This window comes from Schistocerca piceifrons, chromosome 3, assembly GCF_021461385.2.
Source record: "Schistocerca piceifrons isolate TAMUIC-IGC-003096 chromosome 3, iqSchPice1.1, whole genome shotgun sequence".
NCBI classification, from domain to species: Eukaryota; Metazoa; Arthropoda; class Insecta; order Orthoptera; family Acrididae; genus Schistocerca; species Schistocerca piceifrons.
Window position 1 is genome coordinate 420,477,242 of NC_060140.1, and position 25,768 is coordinate 420,503,009.

Below are 25,768 nucleotides of genomic sequence, written 5' to 3' on the forward strand. Positions count from 1 at the left end.
ATCGATGAGAGATTACAACTCATATTTGTCCAGCAGTGTGGGGCCTCTAGATAAGTTAGCACAGCACTTCCCGCCAGTGCAAGCAAGGGCATGCAATGAGTGAACTTACATAAACATTTTCTCACACTGATTGTGGCCTGCATTCACTCGCATCGAACTAAGTATTCAGGGATGTCGCTATGTAGGCTATATTGAAAATAATATGGGAACATCTCTCACTTTAAACATAAATTAATTATGTTTTTGTTTTCACTATTTGTACTAACTTTTATTATAGTTTGCACTTCGTCTTTCCAAATGAAGCTTTATAATCTGAAGAAAATAATTTATTGATGTCTGAAATAAACTGATAAGTGTAGTACTGTTAGACTGTACTTTGTTACTCGGATACCAACCACACATATCAAAAAAAGTATTCCATTACCTCAGTTCCGAGAGTTCCGGAACCTGTACAGAAAATTGGAATAAAGATCAACATAAACATCATTTCCACCCTTATTATCACTCGAGAAAACCAAACGTTGCTTGTTGTACCACCATACAGCGAGACATTCAGAGGTGGTGGTCCAGACTGCTGTAAACACCTTTACTTCTAATACCGAGTAGCATGTCCTCCTTCATTGATGCATGCCTGTTTCCGTCATGACATACTATCCACAAGTTCAACAGCGATTTGGCGTAGATCCCTCATAGGAGTTGGTGGGTTATGTCGTCCATAAGCAGCCCTTTTCAGTCTATCCCAGGCATGTTCGATAGGATTCATATCTGGAGAACATGCTGGTCAATCTAATCGACCGATGTTATCCTGAAGGAAGTCATTCACAAGATGTGCACGATGGCGGCGCGAATTGTCGTCCATGAAGGCGAATACTTTGCCAATATGCTGCCTATATGCTTACACTATTGGTCAGGTGATGGCATTCATGTGTTGTATAGCCGTTACGGAGCCTTCCACAACCAACAGTGGCGTATGTCGGCCACACACAAAGTCATCCCAAAACATCAGGTTACCTCCAACTTGCTGCACTCGCTGGACAGAGTGTCTAAGGCGTTCAGCCTGACCATGTTGCTCCAAACATGTCTGCAACGATTGTCTCGTTGGAGGCATATGTGACATCTGGTCAGTGAAGAGAACGTAGTGCCAACCCTGATCGGTCCATTCAGCATGTTGATGGGCTGATCAGTATTGCATTGCATGGCTTAGTGGTTGCAAAGAGGGACCTCGCCATGGACGTCGAGAGTAAAGTTGCGGATCATGCAGCGTATTGCACACAGTTTGAGTCATAACACGACGTCCGGTGGCTGCACAAAAAGCATTATTCAACATGGTGGCGTTGCTGTCAGGGTTCCTCCGAGCCATAATCCGTAGGTAGCCGTCATCCACCGTAGTATTAGCCCTTGGGTGGCCTGAGCATGGCATGTCATCGACAGTTCCTGTCTCCCTGTATCTCCTCCATGTCTGAACAACATCATTTTGGTTCACTCCAAGAGACCTGGACACTTTCCTCGTTGAGAGCCCTTCCTGGCACTATGTAACAATACAGACGCGATCGAACCGCGGTATTGACTGTCTAGACATGGCTGAACTACAGAGAACAAGAAACATGTACCAGCTTCCTGGTGGAATGACTGGAATTGATTGGCTGTTGATCTCCGTCTGTCTAATAGGCGTTGCTCATGCATGCTTATTTACATCTTTGGGCGGATTTAGTGACATTTCTCAACGGCAAAGGGATGGTGTCTGTGATACAATATCCCCAGTCAACATCTGTATTCAGGAGTTCTGGGAATCGGGATGATGCCAAACTTTTTTTGATGTGTATACATATACAATCATAGAGGTTTTTTACTCTTAACTGAGTATGTAGATTGAATGATTGTGGCCTTTATCTCATGAAGTCAACAAAATGTTTGTGGTTGTAGAAGAGCTAACTATTTGACAAAACAATTAAAACACATGCCTGTGTACTCAACAACAGCCAGAATAAATGGCAAATTCTGTTAATTCAGAACTTAGTCTTCATGTGTTTCTGTGTAAGTAGGGTCAGAGGAGTCCCAAAGTTGAAAATTTGGTTGTTGTTTTGCAGTTTTTGAGAATGAATTTTATTTTTTCTTATTAAATTATCTAATCTTTAAATGAAAAATACCAAACAGCTAAAGCAGTGTGGTGACTGTCTAAAGAAAAAGAATATTAATGAATTTAATAAAGATATTTATCAAAAGGATATATTTTGTTCTATTTGTACAGAATGTGTATCAAGACATCAGAAAATTTAAGTTAGATGTGAGTGTGGTAAGACTGTAAATCGATCTTATCTTAAAAAATATTTATAAACAACAGATCACAAAAATCTTATGACTGATTAAGAAGAAAGAATTGAAAAAATTTTGGGTAAGGAAAAGATTTCTTACATTCATTTTTTTTATTTACTTACATTCATTTTTTGAAGAAATATTAAATTTTATTTTCTTTTGTTCATCTTTTACAAAAAAATATTAATTTTTTCCCTATGTTCACCTACTGTGTGAATAAGCAATTACTTTGAAAATTGGTGAACTTGCTTTGAAAGCAACTCATTTTCATTAATTTTTCTAAGTAATTTAAATGAAATTAAGTGAATTATAAATGAAAAATTGATAATAGCAGCTTGGTTTGGTAAATTCTAGGTAAGTTTTTATTTTCTGGTGAAGGGGCGTGTGAAATGTGTGTGTGAGCTATAAAATAAAACTGAACTGCGTGTGAAATGTGTGTGTGAGCTATAAAATAAAACTGAACTAGAACCACCTAAAACAAGCTACTGTTGCCAATATAATTAAAACTTTGGGAAACCGCGAAAGGCTTCTTTGTGGTGCTCATTGTACGGCATTTAGACACATTTTTGGTGAAAATAGATACTTGTTAAATGATATCCTGAATATCACAGCAACAATAAATCCTCAAAAATTCATTGCATGGTACATGAAGGAAGTGATCTCTGCTTATCTCTGATATCGTCATGTTTGAACATGTTTGAACAGGTTGTATATTGTGCTAGAGTCTTTAGACACTCTGTTGTGGCTGTAGTGACAGAAAAGAATTCTTCTTAATCTGTTAAGTCGGAGGTATGGGAGAATAATACCCGAGCCTGGTTTCTTGGCGTGAGAAAGTTGTAATTACTTCCAAATATAAAATTGCTACATTACTTTGGCCATCTTTCCCTCATATCACTATGTTTGACGTAAATGAAAAAGGAGAAAATTTTTAGTAGTACGCTACTAAAGTGTGATAGTTTTGCAGGTACTACATGGATTAATGTAATCGTTTTTATATAGTTACTGCATAGCGTCTTATAGCCAAACGGAAGGCCGTGCTGGGTAGTCGCGGGGCCTTAGGCACCTTGCCAGGGTTCGCGCAGCTCCCTCTGTAATAGGTTCGAGTCCTCCTTCGGGGATGGGCGCGTGTGTTGTCCTTGTCATAAATTAGTTTAAGTTGGATTAAGTAGTGTGTAAGCCTAGGGACCGATGACCCTAGCAGTTTGGTGGCATATGTTACTACAAAATATCAAATTTCCAACGCAAGTTTTATTAAAAAAACTACATTTTCTACAGCCACTTCATTGTGCAGTTCTCTGTCACCTTCTCACTATTGTTTATTAACTTAGAGCCTTCATTTATCGTCTCATCTTCACACAGAAACAGAGATCGTCTCAAGGTCAGGAGGAATAACGTAATCTCCACTGCATGTGAAATAAATCGCTATATTTTAATGCACCTAGGAGATGATCGAGACATGTTAAAATGGTTTTCCAAAAATAAAAGAATCTACTGGTGATGGCTGCTGTTACGCGATGTATTTTGTGTAAACCTGCAGCAAGCGCTCCTAGTAAAATGTGGTTTAGGTTTTAGAAAAGCTAGCACGTTGCTAACATTTCGCAGCAGTCTATTATATCCAGATACTGTCAGTGATCTAGTGTTCATCAGGAGCAGCTATTTTCTTCAAATGAAAAGTGTAAGAAGTTACAGCTGTGAATGTACACTCGATCGCCAAAGAAACTGGTATAGGCATATGTATTCAAATACAGAGATATCTAAACAGGCAGAATACGGCGCTACGGTCGGCAACGCCTATATAAGACAACGCAAGTTATCAGCATTTAAGTGAGTCTGAACGTGGTGTTATAGTCGGCGCATAAGTGATGGGACGCAGCATCTCCGAGATAGAGATGGTGATTTATCCCGTACCACCATTTCCGAGTGTACCCTGAATACCAGGAATCCCATAAAACATGAGATCTCCGACATTGTGCAGCGGCCGTAAAAATATCCCGGAAGAACGGGACCAACGATGACTGAAGAGAATCGTTCAATGTGACAGAAGCGCAACCCTTCAGCAAATCGCTGCAGATTTCAATGTTGGACCATCAACAAGTGTCCGCGTGGGGACCATTTAACGAAACATCATCGACATGGACTTTAGGGGCCGAAGCCCCGTCCGTGTACCCTTGATGATTGCACGACACAGAGTTTTACTCCTCGCCTGGACCCGTCAACACTACATTGGACTACTGATGACAGGAAACATGTCTCCTGGTCAGAAGAGTCTCGTTTCAAATAGTATTGAGCGTAAGGACGTGTCCGGATATGAAGACAAACTCATGAATCTATGGACCCTGCATGTCAGCATGGGACTGTGTAAGCTGGTGAAGGCTCTGTAAAGGTATGGAACATGTGCAGTTGGAGTGATATGGGACCCCCAGTATGTCTCTAGATACGACTCTGACGGATGACGCGTATGTTAGCATCCTGTCTGATCATCTGCATCCATTTATGTCCATTGTGCATTCCGACGGAACTGGGCGATTCCAGCAGGTCAATGCGACACCCCACACGTCCAGAATTGTCACAGAGTGGCTCCAGGAGCACTCTACTGAGCTTAAACACTTCCGCTGGCCACTAAACTCCCCAGACGTGAACATTACTCAGCATATCTGGAATGCCTTGCCGCATGCTGTTCAGAAGAGATCTCTACCCCCTCGTACTCTTATAGATTTATGGATAGCCGTGCTGGATTCATGATGTCAGTTCCCTCGAGCACTATTTTACGCATTAGTCGAGTCCATGCCACGGCGTGTTGCTGCAATTTTGCGTGCTCAAGGGGGCCCTATACGATAATTAGGCAGGTTTACCAATTTCTTTGGCTTTCATTTATAATGCTCTTCGTACGTATTTTTTTGTAAAAACATTCGTCTCTTAAATAAGGAATTTATTTATTTAAGGTGTATGTAGTGCCCTATTACTCAAGAGCTAAATAGATGTTCTGTTTAGAATGAATCTCTTCTTCTGTGTTTGCCCTGAGTATCAAATTATTTTCTGTTTGATATTAACTGTCACATTAGCATTCTTAGAAACATTACTTTTGCTTTAAATAAGAGAGAGAGAGAGAGAGAGAGAGACAGACAGACAGACAGAAAGCAAGGGGGAGAGAGAGAGAGAGAGAGAGAGAGAGAGAGAGAGAGAGAGAGAGAGAGAGAGCAAGAGAGGGAGAGAAAGCAAGAAAGAAAGTAGAAGGAAATAGCCAGAGAGACAGGGAGTAAGGGGGAGCGAGAGAGAGAGAGAGAGAGAGAGAGAGAGAGAGAGAGAGAGAGTGAAAGAGAGAGAGATAGTGGTGTTGGGTTTGCGAAGTGCGACAAGGGAGAGCGACTTATCGTCGAAGACCGGTCATCCCTGGTTATTTACCGAACTGCTGTCCAGACAACAGACACTGTGTTAGTCCATGACCGAACCGAGTAATGTGGAACCAGACACGACCGGCTCGATCCTCTCGTAAGCAGGCTAGCCATAAATGGTCAAACTCATAGCGTTGCAGCATTCTAGTATCCTTTGTCACTTACCTGACGTCACTTTCGACGTTGAGGATTATGACCCTTCATCATGAAGACAACTATGCAGAATGGTCTTCCATTTTCTCCGTTTCAACCATTACCACACACCGTAGGCGCAGTTCGACGAAGGGAAATTCAAGGGATTAAAGACACACTCGCCAATCGCGAAGCTTCGACCGGAAGGCTTAACTTCGATACTGAACACGACCGAAAATGCAACGATCCGCCAGCAACGTCATACAGAGGTCGATTGAAAAGATATAAATCCGGGATGCTTTAGTCAAAACCAATGAGAACTTCCGGAACAGAAGGTTGTTGTTTCTGCAGCAAAGCAAAGTCAGTAACTGCGGTGCATGTAGTTTGGTGTAGTTGTTAGCGTCACTAGCTTGTGTGCTGTGAGTCACCAGCTCGATCCTGAGCACCAGAAATTGCTTCTTACTCAGTATTAACCATTTATGGAAAGCTATGGCAGGATCTGATGGTTGCAATGCTTCTGTATTCCGGAATATTTAACCTTTGTACAAATACAGGCATTCTGGAATACTCAATGTATGTATAAATAGGTTCACTTCAGTTATGGCTGTATATTTGTCTCAGTAACGAATGTGCCTTTAGATGTAAGTGTTGCTTTAATTGACGACCCTGCCTCCAGCTTCTGACTTGATTCTGATTCCGACATGACGATTGGCAAACTTCGTACCTAACCGAATCTGCTTTTCTTTTTCTTCCTTTTTTTACTTTTATATCGACCTTTAACCTTCGATTTCATTAAGTTCCCTTGAAGATAGTTACTTTTTTCAAGTACCCACTGACACTACGAATATCGTTTAAAATCAAATATTGGTAACTCAATATACTGAGATACGGAAAGACTAATTGATATTTCTATATAAAGTAAGCAGAATACTTCATTGCCGGTACCACTTTCTCCTAGGATCAGAGCAAAACTTATAAGAGCTGTTGCATCTACTGTTACATCGTAAAAGTCTAGCTGCAGTTGACAAACTTTTTGTGAAATTTCTGTACATGTAAAAACATTTAGCAAAGAATAGAATAGAAAAAGCAAGTGTATTACGAAATATGTGCCTTAATTATCGGCGTACAGTACAAGAAACTTGTTCTCTGTAGATGACTATGTGTCCACTATTCAATCAAATCCCGAGAATGGCTATACATAAAAATTTTAAACGAACGCTACTGGACGTGACTCATAGGTTTGCTTGGAGTGGTATAAATTTAAATATGGCAGTACATCGATGTGCTGTAAGGGTAACAGAAGGTTCCTTTATTTATTTCCATGTTAATGCCTAAACCTATGTCTCCGGTTAATTCCATAAGAACTGCAATTTTCGAACCAGAACAAATCGAGGCCTTATTTACAACAGTAAAGGTAAACGTCAAACGTCAGATATGCTTCACTAGTTCAACCTCACATACATTAGTAACCCTACATTACCCGCTGCTTCAACTTCACAATTTTTTGGCTGATGCTCTACCACTAAAAGTAATCGTGTTATTCATGTGACCTCTCTCAGGTTTCCCACCTTGCTTATTGAAAGAATTTTATCTACTCTACAACAATGTAATTTTTCATGGTCATATGTGAGGTTGCCTTAGTGCACACTGCTTCAATCGCGTGGACTGTGTGGTCTGTACGAATATCTTTTTGTTTTCCTTTAATCGAATTTTTATGTTTTTCACAAATTGTAACACCTTCTAAACATCCACGCAAAGTAAGGTCATAGAAGCACGATCTTGGCGAATGTACTTCTGAATAAAAAGCGATTGTAGTAGCGGGAGGCCAAGGTTTTTGTTAGTCATCCCTTTTGCGGTCTTGTGGTGGTGTTTCGATTGGAACATCATCCTCTAACACATATTTCTTTATATGTAAGAGAGAATTGGAGTACCAGTTTTCATAGATTTACCTATAAATTTTTTGATTACAACGAAATATTTTCTGAAAAATTTTCCAACCCTGTTTTACCCCATTAGTGGCTGAATTTCCAAAAACTCTGAAACACTAGTTTCTTTAATTTCTGACTGAGGAACCAAATACCAATTTTCGTAGTTCTAGTTTGAAAATTTCCTCAATAGTGATGTATTTTCAAAAAGCTTTTCATCTCCTGTTTCACCCTTAGGAGTGTAATTTCGAACTATCCCTTCTTAAACGACGCCTCCAGTATAAGATCCATACCCTCGTCAAATTTCGAGTTCATATCATTAGAGGTCGGGGCTGGGCCATAATGACTTTCTAAATCAGTGAGACCCTGTTCCACTCCCTTAGGGATTGAATTTCCAAAGGCAGTCAGACGAATATTTTTTAATTTGTAACTGAGAAGTCAATTCCAAGTGTCATAGATTTTGCTTTAACAATTCTTTCACAATGAAATATTTTGATAAAACATTTCACCCCACATTTTACTCATTAGTTGATGAATCTCCAAAAGCAGTGAAATGCATGATTTTAGTTTCTAACAAAGAAACTAAAGGCAAATCTCATAGATTTATTTTCAGAAATGCTAACTTAATGAAATATTTTCATAAGACATTTCATTCCCTGTTTCATCCCAATAGGAGTTCAATTTCCAAAAACAGTGAAACACGAATATTTTTATTTATATCCGCAAATACAGATTTTGACATATTTAGCTTTAAAAATGCTTTCATAATGAAATATTTGATAAAAACCTCCTTATGTTTTAAATGTCCTAAACCACTGAAACGCATATCTTTTTATATGTCACCAAGAAATAAAAACCAATAGCGATAGATGTGGCTTCAAAAATACTTTAGTAGTTCCTTAATAATGATTCATTTTGAAAAAACTTTCACAGATTATTTTACGCCCATGGCGGTTAAATTTCAAAAAAATTGTGAAAAACTTATTTCTTTATTTCTGACCGAGAAAGCAAATACCTATTTTCTTAGGTCTAGCTTCAAAATGGCCTTAATAGCGACATGCTTTCAGATACCTTTTTATCTCCTATTTCACTCACCTTGAGGTGGAATTTCGAAAAATACCTTGTTAAACGACTTCTATAGTACAAGCTCAAAATCATCTGCAAATTTCAAGTTTCTTTCCTTAGCGGTTTGGGCTAGGCGATGATGAGGGAGGGAGTGAGTCAGTCGCTTGGGACTTTGTCTCTTATGCATTATACAAAAATGAAAATCTCATCGCTGAAATTATGTACGTACCTCTGAGTGAAACGTAGGTTCGATTATCTTTCTGTGTGCTTTCCATAGTTCACCCTTACTAACGATAAGCCCATTGCCTGTATAGGCGAAGAGTGCGCGAGTGGCGAAGTCGTCTCTCTCTCGCACCTTGCACCCCACCAGCAGCCTTCTTGCATCGTTCGGCTGCGTCGCTACCAAGATCAGTTTAGGTCCTAAGTAGAACCTGTACATAAATTATCAAGTCAGCTACACAGCCAGGAAACGAAGTATCAACTATATTTCTAGATTCTGAGTGCCGGAGCACCAGCTGCTCTAAGTCGCTAGCTGTATCACCTGGCTGCTACGCTAACACCCTCCCGAGGTTATGTGCCGCTTGGTGGCGTTGTGACTTTATAGGGGAACTGGAGCATCTCGTGCTCCGCATCTCAGAATCTGTACTTAACTACTCAATAAAAAGAAAGTACAACTGATCAGTATAACAGTGTGCTACTATAGTTACAGCACTAATGAATTATTCTGTCCAGTGTTCGTGATCTAGTCCAGCAGAAGTCTGTTTTGTACAGAGTTGTTTTCTATTTCTGATGGTGTCATCAGGGGAGTTTTTCTGGTGTCACATCAGTGGCTCTCTACCCTCAGAGCGAATCTATTCCAACACCCAACACTAAGCCCCCTCAGGAAGCTACTAGGATCCATGTCTCATAGAATGTAGCAGGAGAACCTGTAACTCGACACTCCACTCCACCCCGTCAGTTATGCACTCAGAAATTATTTTAAATTAACAGTTCTTCTGGCGCTGTTCTTCTGTATACTCTTGACTACTCACATTGTATGAACGTCCACGTCTTCATCTTCATCTTGTAACGTAACACATTGTGTTACGGGCCCTGCCTAGAACTTCACATGTAGAACGAGTGCGTGGGAGGCCACACAAGGCCGGAGGGAAAGGATAATTCGAGAGTAAAAGAGTAAAATGTAATCATGTGACAGATTCGGGACGTTTTGACGAGGAACAAACCTCTGCTCAATCCAGTTTTATTTATATGTATCTAAAGATACAGTCGCGAATTAAAGCGCCTAAATACTTACAGAAACGAAAGAAACCGTGTACTAATAATTCCCTACGTACGGAGGAACCGAGATCCGTAGGCAGACCTCGGCTGCTATCATTCTAAGAGGAATTAATAAATTGTTCAAAATTGTGGCTGTCGTTAAAAAGATTCAAATTTAAACGGAGTGTCTTTTTCTTCTTGAGATGCGCACGAACACATTGCATCCTGCTGTCTCAAATGCTGAGCCTGCGCCAAGTTAGGATACTTAGGGGGCAAAAAGGAAGCGGGCAGGTCTATGGGGCAGCAGGTGGCAGTCTGCCGTTTGCCCACGCAGCAAGTTAGCACCGGAACTGTTTACAGCTGTAGACAAACTAGTGTGAGGTGCCAACCAGCTGTCAAAAGCACTGTGCATCGTCGCTTTAGCCCCCATTCTGGAAAGTCTTCTTAGAAGGTCCACTACCTGTTGTCTCACCCGCGACCGCCTGTTGTCCGTACGTACGCCCCACCATGCGACGGCAAAGCTTAACGCTTCGTGACTTCTGGCCCAGTCTATTAGTGACGCTCGAATTCGATCACCGTTTTGGTCGTTCTGCAATCACGAATATTTCGCGATGTTTTATGAGAGAGTAGCAGCGCCAGCCATGCGGTAAGATTCACCGGATTTTGCGCCCCTCCCCCCCCCCCCCCCACTTCCCCTCTCTTCCTGAAGTGTTTTCGGTTAAATTAGTGTAGATATGCATGAATTCTATTGCTATATGTCATTCTGTGAATGTGTCTACGTCAGTGCTCGTTGGCCTCTGTTAAGAGTGCGTTGTTCTGATCTCATTTCAGAATGTATTTCTTTGAACTGCGTTCCAAATCTTTTATTTTTTGTTGCGATTTCTGCCACCTTCAAACAGTACTTATTCAAATCAGTGGCACCCTGCAAGTAGGTCGTAGTTCATGCCTTCCCACGGTTTGATACTGGATATAATGATAATATGAGATTCCAATGGCAGATCAGTATTCATCTCGCCTACTAAATGGACAACCTCTTTTCATTCAAGATACCTGGATATGGAAACTGTCGCAGTCAGTTTAGGTGTGGTAGTGCAATCTACAGGGATCATTAGAACTGCTGTACAGTAAATCCAAATCAAATTTTGTAACTGCTGCTGACTTCTCATTCTTGTCTGAACTTCTTTTATTTTTATATTCATCTAGTTTAACTTACAGTTTGTACTTTCCTTTATTACAGACTATATATCATAACTGTCTGCTCTGATATCCACTCCCTATCTAAATTCAAAGTATTAATCACATTCAGACAAATATATTGAGATGCATGCACTTCTGCAGTCTCAACAAACTGTATGAAAAGCGCTCAAGACATTTTCTAACCTATATACTACTACTGCACTAGTGTACCAAGAAACAAAAATCAAGCATAAAAAGTATCAAGTTCAAGAAACAATATATAATGAAAAAAGGGATACCTGATTATGTAGATGTACGTATTGAAGCCTCTACAAACGTAGAAAAACGCGTTAATGAAAAGAAATGAAGCTGAGAACACAGAAGAAATTCGTGAAAAATACAAATTGAAAGGCTTCTTGAACCAACAGCTTGTCTTAGCACATATGAATCATGGAAAATCTTACCTCAAGCTCATTTGCATCTAATAACAGAAACAACAGCCAAATATCCGCGTGGAGAAATTGGTGTGATCTGGTAAAGTCACACCAAGAAGCTTATTACTCTTAACTAGAAAACAAATAACGACAAAAGAAAGACGCCAATAATTCAGATTTTACGTTATATGAAAGACTAATAAAACTTATTGACATACAGTTTGACGCTAAAAAAGAGGAACTATTTTATAAAGAACTACATAACAACAATACTTAATAATGCTAATATTGAATCCACAATTGCCTGTACTGTTGTAGCATTAGATACAGTTAAGTTACCAACAATGGAGCAGAACCACATCAGAATCAAAATCGCAGTTTCATTAAAAAACCACTACAGAAGGATAAAACTGTTAAAAATAAATTGATGAAATTATCAACTTCAAGAACATCAACAATAAACTGTAATCACACTCTGAGATAGCAATAAATCAGACAAAATCAGTACAATCATAGTTATACAGAAAGAAGACTATGTTACAAAACAAAGAATTTTTTCTGGGGGAATAAACTTTAGAAGTTTGAGAACAGACCAATGAACAAATTTCAGACAGTTATTAAATTAGCTTTTAAAATTTATGTTTCTACGTTGTGTTTAGGAAATGAATAGTTGTGCAAGGACTTAAACTGTCAGTGCAACAAAAATTACAAGAAAAAGTGATTTCTGTTACAGCTGTTGTAAATTAAATAAGTAGTCCAGCATACAATCTTCATACACTCTTACAAAATGCTAAATACATTGCTAACCCAGCGCTCTTCATATATCAAGAAATACTCAATGGATGTAATTGATCTGATTGAAGACACAAAACTATCAATTATTGGAAAATTTCTTGTCGCCAGATGTCTATTATCTATATACAAATGTGACAGTTACTGAAATTATGAACGAAATAAGAAATAACCTACTAAATTTGGCAAGATTAGCTAATTATAAATACATAAACTGATCAGTTTACTAGGCGATACATAAAAGCACAGTGATGAGCTGGCTGTGGGAAACTGACTTGCAGGAACCTTGGAAAATATTTTCTTAGAGCACTGACCTCGTGTTCTGTCCTGGAATTATAGGATACAACTAGCATGATGTTATTAGCATGTGTTGTGACACCTTCAGTAAACTAACTCTTTGATGTATCTGTAACATAGGTTCTATTGTGATATTCCGAAAAATCATGTGACCATCATTTCGTAAGTCCCCTAGTAATTTTGTCTACGCTTACCACAGCGCAACTCTAACTTTGACAGTAGTCTATAAAACTACACTAGAAGGATAAATGGAAATTCCCTTTCCTAAGCTATGCGAACGGTGGAAACTAACATAAGTAATCGAAAACTCCGAAAATATTTATCGTAATCTCAAACAAATATTGTCGCATGTGTTGTCAGAACCAGATACCATGCCTGTCTTGAGTTCATTCTTGTACAAATGGTATGACTATTTCCTCTCCACCGCTGTGCTTTTATATCATTGCCCTTTTTATGTGGATTTCACCGTCCCCGTCTGGGGCGTCTCCTGGGAGTGGAATCTCAATGAGATATTTGACAGAATCCTTGCCATTAATTGTCACAGAATTATTAGTGTCCTTAATTCTAAGGTGATTAAAGATCTTTCACTTGCAGTCTTGAACTGTGTGTCCCGTTTGTTTAAGTGCAACTGATTGTGTACATAGCAGTATCATTGTTCAACTTTTGTCCGCAGGATTAAATCATAATACTGTTGTTTTGCAGCAAGATATTCTGGTAGTCGCCTCTGTTGTTCCACAGGCCGCACAGAATATTTTAGTGCCTTCGGAGTACCGTCACGGTTACACTCAGATTTCCCAGCTCAGCTGGTTATAAGTAGAAGACCGATACGTTTGACAGGAATGGCCGCTTTTTGTATACTCTAAATACTGTCAATTAACTAACAGAGTAAGGCTGGGAATGCAGTGAACTCATCAAGGGCAACGCTCGCGTGCTGATAGGAAGAGTGCTATGTTTTCTGACACTCCACCCTAAACTTCCTACGATGATGGAGGTGTATTAAAGTTAGACCCTATCATCGGCGATCGCAGTCTTTGTTGTGCGTCAAAGTGGACAAACGACACGTTTGTTACAGTGGAACATTAATGGAAACAACATGGTATCCACTTCTGTCTATTCGTATCAATATGAACCGCTGCCACTACACTGGTGGTATTGTAAAGTGCGGCGTACCTTCTTCCGTCAGGAATATCATCATAGAATATTTCAGCAATATAATAGTCGCTCACATGTAGCGAAGAGATAAAATTTTCGTCGATTTTAACTTTGCTTTACTGTGCTGTGCCCTACACTGAAATTAAGCCATCGAATATTTCGGAATCGTACTAATGGGGAAAATGAACAAGAAAGTGACGCCGAAGTCATTGAAGTAGAGGAAGAACAGCAGCCAGTTTTTAGGCATAGAATGAATGTGCACTGAAAAAGATTATAGGTGGGAAGGCGGCAGAACTAGAGGGGCTGACAGTAGATGTGATTAAGGCAGCAGGAATCCAAAGAATGCAGTGGTTACATCGGATGCTCGGGGGTGATATGGAAAGATAAGAAACTGCCGGATGATTGGAAAAACGGAAATATAATACAACTGTTTACGAAAGGAAGTAAAGAGAAGTGCACTAAGTACCCAGGAATCAGACTGCCCTATGACAATCGAAAAGATCGTAGAAAAGATAGTGAGGAAGATTCTCAGAACATCTATTTGAAGAACAACAGCAGAACGATAGATCTCATATTATCACTCCGTCATTTAATGGAGAAGAATTGAGAAAAAGGAAAGCATCTGATAATAGTGTTAAGGAGAGATGAACAACGAGGTAATTTGCTTCCTTCGCTACTCTTCATTGCACTTATGGACGTAATTATGAAAGAAATCAAGGAAGTAGAAAAGGTAGAACTCATTGCTTTTTCTGCTGCTGATGACGTCGCGATTTGGGAAGAGAGGGAAATGAAGGTTCAGAGGAGACTGGATTACTGGAAATAGACTAAAGAATTAGAGTTGGCTGTGAGTAAGAGAAAGACGCCCGCCCGGTTAACTGTGCGGTCTAACGCACTGCTTTCCAGGCGAGAAGCGTGTCGGTCCCCAGCACGAAACCGCCCGTCGGATTAGTGTCGAGGTTCGGTGTGCCGGCCAGTCTGTGGATGGTTTTTAAGGCGGTTCTCCATCTGTCTCGGCGAATGCGGGCTGGTTCCCCTTATTCCGCCTCAGTTACACATTTCGACGATTGCTGTGCAAACTCTGTCTGCACGCACACACACAACACCATTACCCTACCACGCCAACATTTGGGGTTACACTCGTCTGGTGTGAGACTTTCCCGAGGGATCCACTGGGGGGCGAACCGCACAGTAACCCTGGGTTCGCTGTGGGGCGGTGGTGGGATGAGTGGACTGCTGTAGCCTGTTGTGGGGTTGTGAACCACTGAGGGCTACGGCGTGGACGAAGCCTCTCCGTCGTTTCTAGGTCCCCACATCAATACAATACAATACAACAGAAAGACAGTGGTACTGAAGATGAGTAGGATACCCACGTCATGTTACATCATACAAAAGGAGAGAAAGTTGAATGAGCGAAGAGTTTCAGTTATCTGGCTGTTGTCTTCCAGTGTGATGGAAAAGCCAGATTAGAAGTTTTAAACAGATTACCAAAAGCATCCAACTTCTTCCAACTAGTACAAAACCTAACATGAGACAAGGGAGTCTCTTTAACAGCTGAAAATATCATGTACAAAATGTGTCTGCTGCTAATCACGACGTGTAGCATGGAGATATGTGTCATGAATAGGAGAGATACAATTCAGATGCAGGCATGTGAAATGAAGTTCCTTAGGTTAGCTCTACAAAAAAGCAGTAGAGACAGAGTCAGGAACGAGTATATAAGGAGAGACATGCAGGTGACCTTGGCCATGGAGGACGGAATCAGCACTGCGGGAGTGAAGTGGTTATGTCATGTGAATCAAATACACCGAAATGGACTTCAGGTTTGTATTTGGTGATGGAGGTACCTGGAAAAAGACCGATTGGGTGGTCTAGGAAGAGATGGACACACCAGAGGAGAGGAGGACAGTAATGTGGCAAGCAATGGTGAGAGAAATCAATGGGGGCATTTCGTTTACATAGTTCCTGTCCGGACGCTGGAAGGAAATCATGATGCTGCTGACAATGATGACTCATATTGCGTTGGTACGTTTCATCAGTAACTCGCTCACTGCAGCTCAGCAATCACAGCTGAGTGTGTGCCGCCACGAATTCCTCTGCTTGGTTCTAATGGCTCTGATCACCATGGGACTTAACATCTGAGGTCATCAGTTCCCCAGTGCGTAGAACTACTTAAACCTAACTAACCTAAGGACATCACACACATCCATGACCGAGGCAGGATTCGAACCTGCGACTGTAGCGGTCGCGCGGTTCCAGACTGAAGTGCCTGGAACCGCTGGGCCACTCTGGCCAGCGAATTCCTCTGCTGTGCCAACATTTTTATGTCAGAGTAACGATTGCAGCCTACGTCCTCAATTATTTTCTGGATGTATTCCAACCTTGCCGATTCTGCGGAGAAACTCCCCATTCTTTGCCTTATCAGTCCATACAATTTTCAACATTCTTATGTAGCATCACATCTCAAATAATGTGCCCCAACCGTTCATACTAAGAAATTTATTCCTCAAACTATGACCTATGTCTGATATTAGCAGGTCATTAATGTCTTTTTGCCACTGGGAGTCTGCTTTTTATGTCCTCCTTACTCCGTCCGTCATCTGTTATTTTGCTACCTAGGTGCATAATTCCTTAATCTCGTCTACTGTGTGATCAACAATTGTGATGTTACGATTCTTGATATTCTCATTTTGGCTGCTTCTCATTTCGTTTCTCGTCGAAATACTCTCAGTCGACATTCTGAACTCATTAGACTTCTCAGTCCATTCAACACATGCTGCAACACTTCTTCACGTTCACTGAGGATAGCAAAGTCGTCAGAGAATCTTATCATTGATGTCCTTTCATCTCGAATGTAGGTCCCCCTCTTGAAAGTGTGTTGTATTTCCTTCACTGCTTCTTAGATGTAGAGATAGAAAAGTAGGGGCAAAAGACTGTATCCCAGCCTTAAACCTTTTTCAATCCAAGCATTTGGAAATTGCTCCCAGTCTTATTGTTCCCTCTCTGCGCTTATACATATTGCATTGTACCCGTCTTTCCCTATCGTTTTCCCACATTTCTCTCAGAACGTCGAACATCGTGCACCATTTTACACTATCGAACGCTTTTTCTAAGTTGCCACTTCCAATGAACGTGTCTCAGTTTTTCTTCAGTCTTGCTTACATTATCAGACGCAACGTAGGAACTGCGTCTCTCGTGCCTTTATCTTTTCTAAAGCCAAACTGGTAGCCATGTAACAGATATTCAGTTTTCTCTTGCATTCTTCTATATATTATTTCTGTCGTCAGCTTCATGCTTCAGCCCTAAGCTGATTATGCGATAATTCTCGCACTAGTCAACTCTTGCAGTCTTCGGAGTTGTGTGAATGATGCCCTTCTGAAAGTCTGATGGTATATCGCCAGTGTTATACATTCTACACATCATCGTGAATAGCCGCTTTGTTGTTGCTTCCCACAATGATTTTAGAAACCCCGATAGAATATTGTCCATCCCTTCTACCTTATTTGATCTTAAGTCTTCCAAAGCCCTTTGAAATTGTAATTCTAGGAGTAATACTGGATCCCATATCTTTGCCCTGTTGACTCCTATTTCTTCTTCTGCCACGTTGATATGTCTTTCCCCTCGTAGAGGCCTTCAATGAACTCCTTCCACCTATCCGCTCTTTCCACTGCATTTAACAAAGCTATTCCCTTTGTACCCTTGATGTTACCACTCTTAATTTAATTTCACCCGAAGGTCGTTTAGACTTTTCTATAAGCTAAGTTCATTCTTCCGACAGCTATTTCTTTTTCAGTTTCCTTACATTTTACATGCAGCCATTTTTTCTAAGCTTCCTTGCATTTGCTATTTCTTTCGTTTCTAAGTGATTGGTCTAACTGTAGTCCTAAACTGTTGAGAACATTTTTATACTTCTTTTTTCCGTCGATCAGCTAAAGTATTTTATCTGTTTATCCATGGTTTCAAATCATTCGCCTTCCCTCTATCTACAGTTTTCTTTCCAACTTCTGTGACTGACCTTTTTGGAGATGCCCATTCCTCTTCAATTGTTATTCCTTTTGAGCAGTTCATTAGAGGAATTTCTATAGACTCAGGGAACTTCAAGAATGTCTCTTCATTTCTTAGTACTTCCGTATTCCGCCTCTTTGCGCACTGATTCATCCTGACTAGTTTCTTAAACTCCAGCCTTCGATTTACATCACTGAATTGTGTTTTGGGTCTCTATCTGCTTCTGAGTACGCCTTAGTATCCAATATCCGATTTCGGAATCTCTGCCCGATGATCACGTAATCTAAGTGAAATCTTCGAAATCTCTCCGTATCTCTCGATCTTTTCCAAAGTGTACCTCCTCCTCCAACCACATTACAGTCTATCGTGACTACTACATTTAATTTCTCTTTACACACTGAATTACCCGTTCAGTATCCTCATATACTTTCTCTATCACAAGTTTTTTTGTGCTGGCCATTTTCTTCCTTCATGTCCTGGTTAGATCGTCCAGATGTATATCTGAACCATTGTTGTCAGTGTTGGTTTGATGTCGCTTATGATGAGAGCAATCCTGTCACTGTACGTATTTAATGTCACTGAATTTATTTAATTTATGTAAAAATGAATGAGCTGGTGCATTTAAAACTTGATGTTTAGAAAAAACTCAAATTTTATAGTTAATTATCTCGATTTTTACCACAGTTTTTAATAGATTTGAAAAATTGTAGAGTTTCACACACCTGTAAGTATGGTTTGCATGCTGTGCAAAATTCATCGAAGAATCTCTCTTGCTTATGGAGGAAAGTATAGCTATAGCTACAAATGTAGCCAATAGTATGTGAAAAAGTGATGAAGTTACACATGTAAAAGAATTATTTTGTTTCGTTTATGAACTTCCACTGCTATGAGTGTGAACAGTGAATCCTTCCTGGTCAGGCTGAGAAAGGTTTATGAATTTATTTGTAAAAGTATAGACAGTGGAAATTAAAATGTCCTGTGGTGCCTCTCCTGCTCCAAGTCGGCCCGTTTGACGTCCTACCCCCCTTAACGTCACATTTCGGCGTTCTGCCCTTACGGATACGTTCGTCGTGCGTCCCACATTGTTTTCCGCTATTGTTTCATGCAGTGTTGCTTGACTGCTAGCACTGAAAACTCTAACGCTGCTCTCAGTCGTCTAGTGAAGGCCGTCGGCCAGTGCATTGTACGTAGAGAGAGGTAATGCCTGAACTTTGGTATTCTCTACTCACTCTTGATACCGTGGATCTCGAAATATTGAATTCGCTAACTATTTAAGAAGTGGGATGTTACATGTTTCTGGCTCCTACTACCATTCCGCATTCTAAATGTGTTAATTCTTTTCGTGCGACCATAATCACGCCGGAAACCCTTTCACATAAATCACTTCCATACCAATGACAGATTCGCCCATGTACTGTCCTTTTATATTCTGCTAACTAGATGCTAACGTCATATGTACATGTGTATATCGCTATCCCATGACTTTTGTCTTACTTAGCTGAGCGGTCTAAGTCGCTGCAGTCATGGACTGTGCGGCTGGTCCCGGCGGAGGTTCGAGTCCTCCCTCAGGCATGGGTGTGTGTGTTCGTCCTTAGGATGATTTAGGTTGAGTAGTGTGTAAGCTTAGGGACTGATGACCTTAGCAGTTACTGATGACCTTAGCTGTTAAATCCCATAAGATTTCACACACAATTGAACATTTTTTTTTTTTTTTTTTTTTTTTTTTTTTACTTTTGTCACCTCAGTGTTTAACAAGGTAGCAGTCTGACGCTGAAAATTTAAATACCTGAAGACGTCGCCATAGCAACGTTGCAGCTTCCTAAAGTCGTTCACGACGACGGGCAGCTTTCGCCAGAAATGTGGGAGGTTTCCCAACAGCGGCAGCGGAGTGGGCCCGGGCGCGTTGGTGCGAGGCCGAGTGATCCAGAGCCAGCTGAGAACGGCCAGCAGAGCTCCCACCACGAGGCCGAGGCCCTGCCAGCAGGCGGTCCACACGCTCATTTCTTCTGACGGTCCGTACAGAAATGCAGAGCGTCCTGGTACGTCTCCTTCAACCACAGCAGTTCTCCACTGTGTTCGTTATATGCAAGGCTGGTCTCTCGAATTACTTCTGGAACATAAAACGAGTGGAAGAGTTCACATATCGAGAAAGCTGACTTTATATGAGCTGCCGACTAGATAATTTAAGAATTTATTTTAGTATTCCGCGTCTACGTGAGCAACGCGTCAAACAGCTCGGTAGCGTAACTTTGCTCTTTCGATCCGAAAGGGGACGCAGAAATCTGGTCTGGGTATAAATTTTGTTGATTGTTACTTAATTCATGTTTCTATCACACTGTTCGTTCCGCTTCAGAAGCATTATTTTTATACACGGACAAAAGAGTTCAATGAAGTAAATATGAAAAGAAAGAAGGCATCGTGTGAGACTGTTAGCCCGGGGGGAGGGGGGGGGGGCACCTTAACTAGGTTCATCAGTCTAATCGGAAAGGAATATCTTTTCACGCGCGCGTCCCTCTCCTCGCGATGTGTGAGTATTTGCGTCTTCGTTGTATCGGAATCTACAGGATGGTCCACCGATCGTGACAGGGCCAAATATCTCACGAAATTAGCATCAAAAGAAAAAAACTACAAAGAACGAAACTTGTATAGCTTGAACGGGGAAATCAGATGGCGCTATTGTTGGCCCGCTAGATGGCGCAGCCATAGGTCAGACGGATGTCAACTGCGTTTTTTTTTTCAAATAGGAACCCGCACTTTTTATTACATATTCATGTAGTACGTAAAGAAATATGAATGTTTTAGTTGGACCCCTTTCTTCGGTTTGTGATACATGGCGCTGTAATAGTCACAAACATATGGCTCGCAATTTTAGACGAACAGTTGGTAACAGGTAGGTTATTAAAAATTAAAAAACAGAACCTAAGTACGTTTGAACATTTTATTTCGGTTGTTCCAATGTGATACATGTACCTTTGTGAACTTATCATTTCTGAGAACGCATGCTGTTACAGCACGATTAACTGTAAATACCACATTAATGCAATAAATGCTCAAAAGGATGTCCGGTAACCTCAATGCATTTGGCAATACGTGTAACGACATTCCTCTCAACAGCGAGTAGTTCGCTTTCCGTACTGTTTGCACATGCATCGACAATGCGTTGACGCATGTTGTCAGGCGTTGTCGGTGGAAAATGGCTCTGAGCACTAAGGGACTTAAATTCTGGGGTCATCAGTACCCTAGAACTTAGAACTACTTAAACCTAACTAACCTAAGGACATCACACACATCCATGCCCGAGGCAGGATTCGAACCTGCGACGGTAGCGGTCACGCGGTTCCACACTGTAGCGTCTAGAACCGCTCGGACACCCCGGCCGGCGTTGTCGGTGGATGACGATAGCAAATATCCTTCAAGTTTCCCCACAGGAAGAAATACGGGGACGTTAGATCCGATGAACGTGTGGGCCATGGTATGGTGCTTCGACAACCAATCCACCTGTCATGAAACATGCTGTTCAATATCGCTTCAACCGCACGCAAGCTATGTGGCGGACATCCATCATGTTGGAAGTACATCGCCATTCTGTCATGCATTGAAACATCTTGTAGTAACATCAGTAAAACATTACGTAGGAAATCAGCATACATTGCACCATTTAGATTGTCATCGATAAAATGGGGACCAATTATCCTTCCTCCCATAATGCCGCACCATACATTAACCCGCCAAGGTCGCTGATGTTCCACTTGTCTCCTGTCATCGTGTATTTTCCGTTGCCCAGTAGTGCACATTATGCCGGTTTACGTTACCAGTGTTGGTGAATGACGCTTCGTCGCTTAATAGAACGCGTGCAAAAAATCTGTCATCGTCCCGTAATTTCTCTCGTGCCCATTGGCAGAACTGTACATGACGTTCAAAGTTGACGCCATGCAATTCCTGGTGCATAGAATTATTGTACGGGTGCAATCGATGTTGATGTAGCATTCTCAACACCGACGTTTTTGAGACTCCCGATTCTTGCGCAATATGTCTGCTACTGATGTGCGGATTAGCCGCGACAGCAGCTAAAACACCTACTTGGGTATTATTATTTGTTGCAGGTCGTGATTGACGCTTCACATGCGGCTGAACACTTCCTGTTTCCTTAAATAACGTAACTATCCGGCGAACGGTCCGGACACTTGGATGATGTCGTCCAGGATACCGAGCAGCATACATAGCACACGCCCGTTGGGCATTTTGATCGTAATAGCTATACATCAACACAATATAGACCTTCCCGCAGTTGGTAAACGGTCCATTTTAACACGGGTAATGTATTACGAAGCAAATACCGTCCGCACTGGCGGAATGTTACGTGATACCACGTACTTATACGTTTGTGACTATTACAGCGCCATCTACCACAAAGCGAAAAAAGTGGTCCAACTAAAACATTCATATTTCTTTATGTACTACACGAATATGTAAAAAAAATGGGGGTTCTTATTTAAAAAAACGCAGTCGATACCCGTTTGACCTATGGCAGCGCCATCTAGCGGGCCAACCATAGAGCCATCTGGTTTCCCCCTTCAAGCTAGACGAGTTTCGTTCTTTGTAGTTTTTTCGTTTGATGCTTATTTCGATTCCCGGCCGGGTCAGGGATTTTCTCTGCCTCGTGATGACTGGGTGTTGTGTGATGTCCTTAGGTTAGATAGGTTTAAGTAGTTCTAAGTTCTAGGGGACTGATGACCATAGATGTTTAGTCCCATAGTGCTCAGAACCATGCTTATTTCGTGTGATATTTCTCCCGGTCACTACCAATGGACCACCCTGTATATCTGTACAGTGCATACCACAGTGACATGTTTGGTAATAATTACTTTCAATTGTCATGGTAAATGATAACAACTAAACAGTTGCACGATAAAGATTTATTCAGATCCTTGACCACGGTTTGGATATATCTAAATATACATTCATCAGAAGCAAAAATACACTAAAATCACATTCTGCAGTGGAGATACATAAAACTGACATACTACTGACGATGCCATTGGCACGATTGTTTTATGTATCTCCACTGCAGGATGTGATTTTATTGTATTTTTGCTTCTGATGAAGGTATATTTAGATATAGCGAAACCGTGGTCAAGGATTTGAATAAATCTTTATCGTGCAACTGTTTGGCTGTTATCATTTACCGTGACAATTGAAAGCGTGGTCAAGGATTTCAATAAATCTTCATCCTGCAAATGTTTGGCTGTTATCATTTACCGTGCAGATTTTCAACAGTTGCTGCTTCAGCCATGTTTAAAATGTTGAGACTTTCAATTGTACTACTTTTTAGGTACCTGCCCAAATAGCCGAGGGCGCTAAAGCGTGCGCTTCTGGGAAGCAGGGAGTCAAGCCGGCTCTTGACAGAATCCGTCTTGCGGCTTAACGACGAAGTCGAGGTAGCCTACCAGCCTGGATATTGTTTTCAGGCGGTTTCCCACATCCAGTAAGTCAAATACCGGTCTCATACCGGTGCACTCCTTCAGTTAAATACTACGCAACTTAGGAACCGTTATCACACTCGTACATGAGATCTTTACTAGACGCACATATACAGGGTGTTCCGATATTCCAACTACAAACTTTTCGGACCTGAAGAGAGGAGTGAGTACGTAATATCTTCAGTAGCAACCCATGTCTGGGATCGAACGGTTTCAATTCACGTGTTTAACATATCCACATCTGCTTGAGGAATTGAATTAGGCGTGAAGCAGTACAATTATTAGGTAACAGCTGTAAAGGAAACATAAGGAAACATTCTTTTATCACTCAAGTACATTTATTTGTATTAGCTCATAAACATGACATATTTACATTATTTAAAAATAAAAAAAACTGCATACTCTACGTGCTGGATAGTAGTGACGCAAGACAAAGGTTAAGTGGGATCGGGTGACCGTCTGACGTAGAACACGACATCCTGTCTACCCTATTTTATACCAGGACGAGCAATTCTAAGATTTTTCTCTTTCCTTAAGCAGACGTGGACGCGTTACACATCTGAATTGAAACCGTCGTAGAACGGAAACGATACGTTTTCGGACATCGGTTCCTATTCGAAGTACTACAAGTTCTAGGCGTTTTTAACTGGAATTTCCGAACACCATTTGTGGAGTACACAAAGTTTTCTTCCGGTGTGGTGTCAGGAAGGGCACCTGGCCACAAAATACCAAAAAGGATGCTAAAACCGATGACAATGCACTCCCATAGAGAAACGGGAAAAGACAAAGGAAAGAAAGGAGGTAAGCACTACTGATTAAGGCCCCTCCCAGTTCCATTCGCGAATATTGCATTGCAAGAATGCCTGCTTCATTTCCTGTGTTTAGAGTAATCTTGTGAAACTTCAATTTCAACCATCGTATGAAATCTTCACACGACTTATGGGATTGCAACAGGGCGGGGGCTTCCACAACCGCCGATATTTCAACATACGCACGTCCCATAATTTTCGAGACACAAATGCCTCGTGTTCCGAAATTGACGGGATGTGCAGCAGTCGAGATATCGGTCGTCGTCGAAGACGTCGCCCAGCTATATTGCCGTAAGTTGTTTGAACTGTCTAATCTTGATTGTCCCTGCGGGAGCAATACTTATCATTGCTGTGTAAGTAGATCCTCACTTAATACTTCACTAAAAACAGTTTACGTCTGTTTTAAGACCTCTGCCATTGCACATTTTGCAGCACCTCCATGACGCTCTCTCACTGTTTAAACAAATCGGTGACTATAAGTACTGCTCTTTTTTATTACGTTCGATGTCCCGTGTGAGTCCTTGAACAGGTTAGTGACACCGGTTTGTGGGGACTGCAAAGAACTGGGTACAAAAAATTCTACAAATAATGAAACTCCAGATCCTTGACGATTTTTCACACATACAGATGTGATGCCTTCATGTATGAGTATAAATGTGTCAGTATTTATTAATAACGCCTGTTAACGCTTTGCGTGTTCAAATTTCCCGAAAAGCACAAAAAATTTTAACTTTACAAAATTACCAAAAAATTATAAACTTGCTGATCATAATTTTAGAAAAATTAGTCAAATAAGATGGGTTTCAACAGAAAAGAAAGAAAACGTAATAGTTACTGTTGCCAGTAATTTGTTCCATAGTGAACCAACTTACATGTAAGTAATTTTTACAGTTACCCAATCCACAGATCGGTCAGTTTTCAAAATTGCTCATGCCACTACTGTCTGGCCTCAGCAACTGCAAGGTGCCTCTAGCGATACAGAGCAAGTTACAAGTGCCATTAGACTGAAGGTTGTGTAAATGAACACCCTAGTAAAAAAAATGTATCTGAGCACTATGGGACTTAACTTCTGAGGTCGTCAGTCCCCTAGATCTTAGAACTACTTAACCCTAACATCACACACATCCATGCCCGAGGCAGGATCCGAACCTGCGACCGTAGCGGTCGCGCGGGTCCAGACTGTAGCGCCTATAACCGCTCGGTCACAGCGGCCGGCACACACTAGTCCGCTGAAAAACCTCTTCTAAGAGCCCTTGGGTATACGGCTTTCGCAATATCCCGTCGTACTTCCTATAGATCATGTTCGTAATACAGTTCTACCGTGTTTTTCAACATGACTACTTCTTTTTGTGAGTCCTAAACCCGAAAGCCACAGCTCAAGTGGTCACAGTGCCTCAAAAGTTTCCAAGGTCTACAAACGATATAGTCTTCTCTTTTTAAGCCTGAGTGCTTTTTCGCAGTGAATCGAAGTCCGCCACCCATTTTACCTACGAGAGACCCCATGTAATTATTTCATATCCTTATAAATTCTTGTATCCAGGT

The 25,768-nt window shown here is 41.1% G+C and overlaps 1 protein-coding gene across 4 annotated transcripts in view; it reads right to left on the reverse strand.

Moving 5' to 3' along the window:
- LOC124789524 (cytochrome P450 4d2-like) overlaps positions 1 to 25,768 on the reverse strand; it is a 168,232-nt gene that overhangs the window by 102,574 nt on the left and 39,890 nt on the right. For 3 of the 4 annotated variants that reach the window (XM_047256917.1, XM_047256916.1, XM_047256913.1), the window contains exons 2-3: positions 19,724 to 20,047; positions 9,057 to 9,258 (exon numbers count right to left, since the gene is read on the reverse strand). In XM_047256917.1, the coding sequence (XP_047112873.1) occupies positions 9,057 to 9,258; positions 19,724 to 19,938 (417 nt within the window). In that variant the 5' untranslated portion in view covers positions 19,939 to 20,047. The remainder of the gene's footprint in view (positions 1 to 9,056; positions 9,259 to 19,723; positions 20,048 to 25,768) is intronic. The other variant, XM_047256914.1, reaches the window with a different exon arrangement.